At 33.3% G+C, this 9,820-nt stretch overlaps 1 protein-coding gene across 1 annotated transcript; it reads right to left on the bottom strand.

The window, feature by feature from the left end:
• LOC108472258 (putative disease resistance protein RGA4) lies at window positions 1-9,485 on the bottom strand. Its single transcript, XM_017773763.2, has 5 exons — window positions 7,684-9,485; window positions 6,126-7,422; window positions 5,206-5,258; window positions 193-326; window positions 1-37 (listed from the first exon to the last, which is right to left on the bottom strand). Exons 1-5 carry the CDS (start codon window positions 9,247-9,249, stop codon window positions 1-3), a joined length of 3,087 nt encoding a protein of 1,028 aa, XP_017629252.2. The 5' UTR covers window positions 9,250-9,485.
• Window positions 9,486-9,820: the final 335 nt, after the last annotated feature.

The following is a 9,820-nucleotide window of genomic DNA, read 5'->3' as shown; positions in this document are numbered from 1 at the left end:
TCATGCTTGAAGGACTCTTTTAAAAGCAACAATGAACCTGGAAATTATAAATTTCAACATAGAATATGTTACAGTTCCCCTAATTATTGTTTTACTAAAGTGCTCACCATTACCAGCCTTATATTTGCACATATGTGTGTTTGGTATAACGATGTTCATATATAAATAATCAAACATTTTATCCACTTCAACCTCACCACCAAATATTCTGAAGCATCTTCCTTTTTTCCTGTTTGGAACTTCAATAACAAATTTGGCTGGAATTCCAAACAGCTAAAAGGGTGCCCTGCATCAATGAATATTGTAATTTGAACGCCTCCAATAGCCTGTCAATAGCATAGGTAAGTGCTTAAACGAACAAAGCAGAGCATATAGTACAACCATTTTGAAGGGTAGCATGCAAGCTTCATAGGCCTCTCTCTCCACATCAATGATTTTTTAGAATTGAATTATTAGAAACCTTAAATTGAAGTCTATGAAATGACAGATATGAAAAGAAGCACTAATCATAGCAACTGTGAAATTATTATGATTTAAAAGTATAAAGCAATTAGATAAATTAGTGCTCCTTTTATGCATATAAATTATTGAAGTTGACAAATGCCTTCCCTCAATGGCTTACTGCACAAATTAAACAACTCTGGTTTGGACCATTAAATAACATCCAAGAGGGTTATAAGATATTTTTAGAGAACTAAAGATTACATGCTCACATATCAGACATCAAATCAGTTAGAGATCATCAGGTGTATAGACTCAGATTTTGATGGAATATGGGTACAAGATTTTGTCACTAAGCTGCAAATTATGAAAACGAATTGCAATCTTTTATTCCAATAGCAACAGGAGCACATCAAAGTCCAAACACATAAACTTTAAGTTATTGGTTATTAAAGTAAAAGTTCAGAGTGGCTAGGTGCCTATAAAGCATATTAGGACAAACTCCATGATTGCGGATCCGCTTACTAAGGAATTACACCTAAAGTTTATAAGAGCACACTGCTCATATGGATGTAATGTCATTTAAAGGATATTTGATTTTAGTGCGAGTTATGTTATAGACATATTTTCAGTTATTTCAGTTTAAAGATATTAAGTTTATTTTCTGCAGAAATAAAGTTAATTTGGTTTATTCACACTCTGATTTTGGTAAGGTTTAATCTCACTAAGGTTTAAAAGGACCAGTTGGAAATAGACATGTTTAGATCATATTGCATGTAATTTCCATACTACACATCCATACTTGATCTATATCATTTTTTTGTGTTAATATACGTGATCAGGGATGGACTTAGTTACGATATATGTAACGAAAGTCGCATTGGTTCTATGTTAACATAATTAATGGACGAGATTGTTTAGAATACCTTTTGGATATAATAGTAAAATTTTTGAGCTCATAAGGTTATATAATGATATGTAATTATAGAATAATTAGTATATATGTGGTCCAAGTGGAAGATCAAATTAAAAGTGATCTAATTTGATTAAAATTTTATTGGGCTTTAATTACTAAATAAAGTATGGGTCAAATATATATAGATACTCTAATAATTGAGTTCTAATCAAATTCTAATTAATGATGGGCTAATTAAGAATTAGAACTAATATGTATTAGGGTTACGGGCTAACTAGGAAAGAGCAAATATTCTCTGAATTTCTAATGTGCTAATTTGAAAGATCAAATCCCCAATATCCGGAAAAAATTTCAAGGAATCCATGGATTCAGGTACGCTTCTGCATCTAGTTCTGTTATTCTTGATTTATTCTTGATGATTTGATATGATAGATTCTGGTTTATTAAGTTTTATTTCAGATTTATTTTTCAAATCTAACGTATATTACTTTTTGGGAACAAAGCGATGGTGTTTTGGTCGGAGAAAATGCTGTTAAGTTTCAGTTCTTTAGTAGATATAGTGTTAGCTTGTGAAGAAGAAGAAGAAGAAGAAAGTAACACTGTTAAGTATATGGTTTTGTTTATCTTTGTTTTAAATTTATTTCCCTCGTTTTCTATTTGACACCGTTAAGTTTTTATTTGGGTAAACTACATTAGTAGTCATCCATCTATTTTTCTTTTCTTTTTTGGTTACCCAACTATGAATAGTTACAAAATGATCACCCAATTATTAGTAATAAGTTTCTTTTTTTTAGCCAGCTATGAAATTTATTAATAGTTGAGTGACATTTTGTAATATTTCATAATTAAGTGACAAAAAAATAGTTGGATGACTACTAATTTAGTTTCAAAAATTATTTAAGGCAAAACGTAATCGGAGCCAGAGCTCTCCCCTTCCCCTCAAATTTGGAAAGTTCTCATTAAGCCTTCAATTTTTTAAAAAAAATTTAATTAGACTCCTCAAAATTTTTAAAAAATTTTCATTAAGCCCTCTAATAATTTTATAAATTTTTACTAGATCTTTTTTTTTTAAATTCTTATTAAGCACTTTAAATTTTTTAAAAACTTTAATTAAACCCCAAAATTTTTGAAAAAATTTATTGCGAGGTTGGGCTTCCTTTATTCTCTTATAGTTAAAGTTTATAAAAAGTGGTAGGCAAGTTGTTTAAAGTTGAATGGGATAATTGCAATTTTGGTCCCTAATTTTTTAGGCCATTTGCAAGTTAGTCCCTGAACCTCAACTATAAATAGGCCTAACCATTTCTCATTTCAACCATCCCAACCAATCTTTCTCTCTTAGTTTTCTCTCTTCTCCCATTTGAGAATTCTTAAGGAATTCTATTTGTTTGTAATATTTTGAAGATAGTAAAGTTATCATCTGGTGTTAGTGCCCGAGGACGTAGGTATAATTTACCGAATCTCGTTAAAACTCTTGTGTCCTTTCTTGTCCTATTTTTCTTTCAATATTTGAGGGTATAATAGTAGTATTTAATTGTGCTATTAAATTACTATAGAAGGGATATTCTGACTAAGGAAAGACTTGGTATTTAAGAGATCCATGTGATCCACCTCTTTTCCCTGGAAATTGAACTTTGTGTGATTTTTAGTACAATAATTTACACGCTTCCGACCCTATTGGAACAACATGGAATTAGGCTTTCACATTGTTGAAAATTAGTTGTATTTTGATGCTGATAGACCTTTATAAGTACTTTCAAGTATTAGGGTTTTCATAAATATGTAGCCAAAGAGTTGAAATAAATGAAAAAGAAAAAGGCAGCACACCTAAGCGCTTATGAGGGCTTTTTACACGCTTAAGCCTATATTATTTAATGTTAAATATAATCTTTCACATTACAAATATAATTTAACATCCTTAGTAATCATTTTAAGGTGAAAACACCTATGTAGTCCCTTTCAATTTTTTATATTGAACAAATTGGTCCTTCTCCAAAAATTAGAGCAATTTAATTCTTGTCAATTTCAAAAGTGAGCAACTAAGAATAATTAATCACAACATTAATATTTTTGTCATTTGTACATATTTTTATTTGTATAATAACAAATTTAGCCCTCAAAGTTTACACATTTTGTCAAATTGATTTTAATTTAACAAATTTATCTTGCAATCGTTTACACATTATGTCTAACATCTACACAAAATATATAAACATCAAGACCCAAAATTGTTATAATACCAATCAAAATTATGTATAAGTGACAAAAACTATTAATATTGTGGTTAATTGTCCTTAGTTCACTTCCAAAATTGATAGGAATTAAATTACTCCGTTTTTCTAAAGGGGCGAATTTGCATAATATGAAATTTGAGAGGGACCAAAGAGGTGTTTTTCCCCATTTTAATCTCATCTCACTACTACAACTGTTATTGAATCCAAACATATATCCTGTAACACTTCAAACACGATCCTTAAGGAGGATCCAAAAATATCGTATCATACTTTAAAATCATTATCTTGAAAACTGTTTCTGGCATAAACTAAATTAAATTATAGTTTGAGTTTATATGAAATATAAACCATTTATTGTTCAAGACTAAATAAAACAGAACGCCTTAAAATCATAAAAAATTTCACTGTAATTTCATTAGAATCTTAGTTTCAAAAACATAAGTTTAAATACAAATTCATTCTTCAAAATTAAACATCTTGACATCACCCCATATCATGCGTAATACAAAATACTAGGAACCTCACAACAGCAATTGTCCTTTGGCGTAATTCAACAGCAATTCTTCCAGAGTGGCTTCAACATCAAACAATTCCGCAACAACTTTATATCGTTAATTTGTCCAATTTAACATCGCTTCCGGATGAGATGCGTAGCCTAACCAGTTTGGAAGAGTTATGCATACGACAAGCTCCCCAGTTGGAGGAAAGATGTTGGAAGGACATTGGTGCCGATTGGCATAAGATTGCTCATATAGCTACAGGTTGGTATATTTACATATTTTATAAATTGAAGTTACATTGTTACTTCATTTATCATTTTCTTTTGCTAATTTGTGTAGCAACCATCGAAGACTTTCAGTGAAACGAATTTGGCAAATTCATGAATCTAAACGAATTTGGTAATTTATCTATTTGCTTTACACTTTGAATTTATAATAATCTGATGTGGTTACTTTTGTTAACAGCATAACTAATGCTTACTTTTGTCAGCATGAGTTAAACGGAAGATGCAAAATGAAACGTGCATTCTTCATGAGTTGATCCACCCACGGCACTCTACTCTATTTCCTGAGTTGACACGTACTTTGCAACAAGTAAAAATAAAAAACACGACTAAGATGTTTACGCAGTTCGAAACTTGTCTTACATCTACAGGGCCTTACCCAGAGATGAATACGTTATGAACTTCATAGTACAAAGAAGTGATTTAAGCCTAACCCCTCGAACACTTGATGTAATCTCACCCTTGTACAACTAAGTAAACTCTCTCCCAATTCATTTTAGCAATGCAAGTGAAAATCAACATTCGGCACTGAGATGGTGCACACAATGGCACTCAATAATAGTTCCTACTATGAACAAGTGTTTACTTTAAATTTACACATCACCCATGAAATAAATCATCTATATATAAGCTTCGAGATCAGGCAAGCTCTTCATAAGCTCCGTGTAAAGTGGAATAATAAATTTCCAAAAGCAATATCTCCGACAGTTGTCATGCTTGAACAAGGATTGTTCAAAAGCAACAATGAACTTGGAAATTATACATGCCAACATAGAATATGTTAAAATTGATCTCATTTAAACTGAGCAGTGCCCAAATGTAGAAACACTTACCAAAAGGCTGCCCTGCATCAATGAATATTGTGAATTTGAACGCCTCCAGGAGCCTGTCAATAGCATAGGTCCCATCTAAGATAGTAATTAGTTGACATACATATATATAAAACTCTTAAAACTACACTATTTATATAATCTTTTATTTTAAGAGTGCAACCATTTTGAAGGGTAGCATGCAAGCTTCATAGGCCTCTCCACATCAATGATTTTTTAGAATTAAATTATTAGAAGCCCTGAAATTGAAGTCTATGAAATGACAGATATGAAAAAGACTAACCTCTTCTTATGCATATAAATTATTGAAGTTGACAAATGCCTTTCCCCAATGGGTTACTGCACAAATTAGCAAAATATTATGAAAGATGGTAAGTAAAAAGTAGGATTAAAACAAAGGAATTTCAAATGAATAATATTTTAACAAAGAAACTAACAGTAAGCATCCAACTTAAATGATATTAGAATGGAAAATGGCATGAGACACCAGAGTAAACAAACCTGATTATAATCGAATGTCCGGAATGTGAGCAATCGGCACCTATGTCCTTCGGACACCTTTCCTTCAACTGAGGAACTCAATGTATATTTAACTCTTGAATCCACTCCGGAAGCTGATGTAGAATGCATGTCCTGTATTTTTGGCTCTTCCATGGAACACATGCTGAAAAAGGAGAAGCTTAGTTAGGGGGTTATATTCGATCATTTGAAATTGTGAGATTAATATGATTTATAAATGTAAAGCAATTAAGTCATTACCTCCTCTTTTTCTGCATCTAATTTCTTAAAGTTGTCAAATGCCTTTCATAAAAATTCACTCCAATGGGTTACTACACAAATTAGCAAAAATATTATGAAAAATGATAATTAAAGAATTTGTACTAGGAGTAGTATTTCAACAAGGAAATAATAAAAAGACCAACCTGAAGGGATGTGAGCAATCTTGTACCAATCCGCACCAATGTCCTTCTCATACCTTTCCTCCAACTGAGGAGCATATATATTTAACTGTTGCAAATTGGTTAGGCAACGCATCTCATCCGGAAGCGATGTTAATTTGGGAAAATCAATGAGCGAAAGCCATTGCAGATTTATTAGATCTTGAATCCACTCCGGAAGCGATGTTAAATTGGGAAAATTAGCGAGAGTAAGACTTTGCAGATTTATTAGAGATTCCCCTTTCATACCCTCTAAATCAACCACCTTGCAATCTTCTATTCTTAAATCTTTGAGGTCGGTGAAAGATTTCAATTTGGAGGGTGGAAGAGAAGAGGTTGAACATGATGGGATCTTAGCATCGATGTTCATCTTGATGGTCTGCTTAAACGGCCTTGAACTGGTGTTCACCAATTTTAGCTTCTGAAGTGATGGATACAACGGCATTGAAGTCAAAGGGCAATCTTTAATTTCTAAAGAGGAAAGACAAGGAAATGCCATGGTTGATGTTCCCATAACTGTTGTATCGTCCTCGTTGGAATCATCATCGATTGGTTTTGTGGTCCTCCACCAACTCTTCATATTCCGGCAATTCTTTAAGTGAAGATGCTTAAGCGATGGGAAGAATGATTCTGCTTCTCCTTGACTTCCTTTTGGGCTATTATCATCCATGTACTTCAGCTCAGTACAATTCCCAATCTCCAGCTGTTGAAGACGAGGTAATTGAGCAAAGGACGGGAGATGTTTGAAATTACTCCCAAATATTTCAATACGGACGAGATTTGGGAGCAAATAAAACCAACTTGGAAACTTGGCATCACCCCTCCATCCTACAATACGGAGCTCCTTGAGATTAGAATGGGGCTGGAGGTCTTCAAGTGACTTCTCATCATCACCATTACCACCGTTCCATATTAAATCCAACGATCTCAAATGTTGCTTCTCTTTCAAATTAGCAGCCTTAAACTTCTCTTTTGCATTTTTTACGAATCCCAAATTTCTTATTTCTAGCTGTCCCTTTAAGTTGTTAAGCCCTCTCAATTCACTTAGATCTGCACCGCCATGCGAACCATTTTTATCCACTACAAACATGCTTAACGTTTCAAGGGAAATCAGCTTTCCTATTCCACGTGGCATATGAGTTAAAAGACCACAATATTTACACCCAAGATGGGTAATATTTACCAATTTTTCAATCTTCTTGGGTAATTCTTCAAGCCCACTACACACGTCAAGTTTCAGCACTTGCAAATTTAGTATCTTGCAAATACTTTTTGGGAGAATCTTAATATGAGAATTACAAGAAAGATCAAGGTACCTCAAATGTTTCAACTTATGAATGGAGCATGAAATCATTTTAAGATTTAAAATATGTAATTCTAATACACGCAAGTATCTACAATTTGAAATTATAAAATTCCAAGTTTCGTCATGAAAATTTTGATTTCGCTTGTTTGAAGACCATATCAAGGTTCGCAACTTCTTTCCCCTAAACAAAGGAATTAATGAAGTGTTAATTGATATGTGGCGACATTTTTCACCAACCTCACTTGCAATGTTATTTGAATCTACAATATTGCTCTCCGTCCCTGCTACTGATACAGCTAGATCATGCATTAAATCATGCATTTTACATGTTAGCCCCGCCCCCAGATATCTTTCTCCTACCTCTTGAAAGAAACTTCTGTCAACTAAAATTTTAAAATACTCAAACCCGATCTCATCAAGAGATTGAATTGGACTCAATTGCTTTATGAAACCTTGTGCAATCCAAAATTGAACAAGAGTTTGTACATCAATTTCATGATCTTTTCGATACAGTCGGCAATAAGCAAAGCAATCCTTTAAATGGGATGGGAGATGATCGTAGCTCAGCTTAAGTGTAGGTAGAATTTTACCTTCGTTTTGAGATATTCTAGCAAGTTCATTATCTTTGAAAGAACGCCATTCCTTTTCAGTTTCTTTGTAAGATAACGTACTTGCTATCGTCCTTATGACTAAGGGAATCCCACCACACCTTTCCAAAATCCGTTTTCCTATTTCCACAAAGGCTGAATCTGTTAAGTCTGTAGATCTTTGCTCAAATGCTATCTCTTTGAACAAAGACCAAGCATCATCACTAGACAAGCCTTTTAGAACATGAGATTGACATTTACTAGTGATTTTGGCTACCTTAAAAGAGCGAGTAGTCACTATTATCCTACTTCCTTTAGCCCCACCTATTAATAACTCTTTTAAATTAACCCATTCTTCCCGGTCTTCATTCCAAATGTCATCCAAAACAAGCAAATATTTTTTCCCACCAATTTTTTGTCGAAGTTGTTTTTGCAATTGATCCATTTCGAGATTTTGATTTGGTGCTTGGTTAGTTGCAGATTTGATAATGTTTTCTACAATTATCTTGAAATCAAAAACATCTGAAACACACACCCACATCATCAACTCAAAATGATTTTTGACCGTTTCATTACTATAGACAAACTGCGCCAACGCAGTCTTCCCTAACCCTCCAAACCCCACAATTGGAATGATATAAACATTCTCTTCACTTTCAAACTCTAGCACGAGTTTTAGAAGAGCTGCTGTATCATCGTCCCTCCCTATTATTTTATCTTTAGGCACAAAAGAGTGCGTTTGCTGCCTCTTTTTAGTCATGAAAGAGGTTTCCACGGGGCCGTCACGCACCATGAAGCCAAAAGTGTTGGCCTTACTTTCAATTGAAGCTAATCTGGCCTTAATGGCTTTAATTTTCCGACCTATTTTGAGACCGTAAGCAAACTGGTTTGAGCTTGAGAAGAAAAGGCGTACCTCTTTCATCAGCTGTTTCCCACGCATTAGATCTTTCCGCAAAGCTTCGGTAGAGAAATCATCAAGCAAGTCGTCGGCATCATAAAGTACATCTTTCAGCTCCTCAAGCCAAACTTTGACGCGATAGTCGGTCACCGATTTCTCTTCTGCATCAACGAGCAGAGCTTTGATGGTGGAGACACTGGTTTTGAGGTCATCGAGGTCATCTTTGACATTCCACCACAGTCCAATTTGAGAGACAGCGAAGGAGCTCAATGTAGTAATAAGCTTTACGGAGAGGTCGAAAGCAATTGATTCGGCCATTGTTGGTTCAAACTGAAATCAAGGCAAAAAATGATTGATTACTGCAAGAGGAGTAAAATGAAAATGATTGGAACAAGATGAAACACAGGTGTGGATCCATACATGCAGAGGCTACGTATTTATATAGATGAAACACAAAGTTTTTAGAAATTAAATCCAATATTGCTTTTATTTTTTATTCCAATTGCTTTCCCTATACTAAAAATACATGATGGACCAACCTATTAGGACGAATTTTGGTTGCTAGTAATTTTATTAGATAGTTTCTTTTAACAAATATATTATATTATTATCGTTAATGTCCACTCATTAAGAAATAATTAAATCAAAATCACATGATGTTGCTCTTTATATATAAATAAAAATCTCAATATCTCTTACTTGATAATCAATATATGTAGCACATGATGCAATATTGAATAAAAATCTCAGCTTGACTTAGTTTTTAAATTATTCCCATCACACTCAAGCTTTGGTAATTATATTTTACTTAATATATATCATGACTTTGACTTTTGGGTGACAATTATGATGTACTATAATTATATTTTCATTTGTTTATTACTATATT

The sequence above is a fragment of the Gossypium arboreum genome, chromosome 11 (assembly GCF_025698485.1).
Source record: "Gossypium arboreum isolate Shixiya-1 chromosome 11, ASM2569848v2, whole genome shotgun sequence".
Lineage (NCBI taxonomy): Eukaryota > Viridiplantae > Streptophyta > Magnoliopsida > Malvales > Malvaceae > Gossypium > Gossypium arboreum.
Note: the sequence above shows the minus strand (reverse complement) of the source record. Positions and strands in the feature narration are given on the sequence as shown.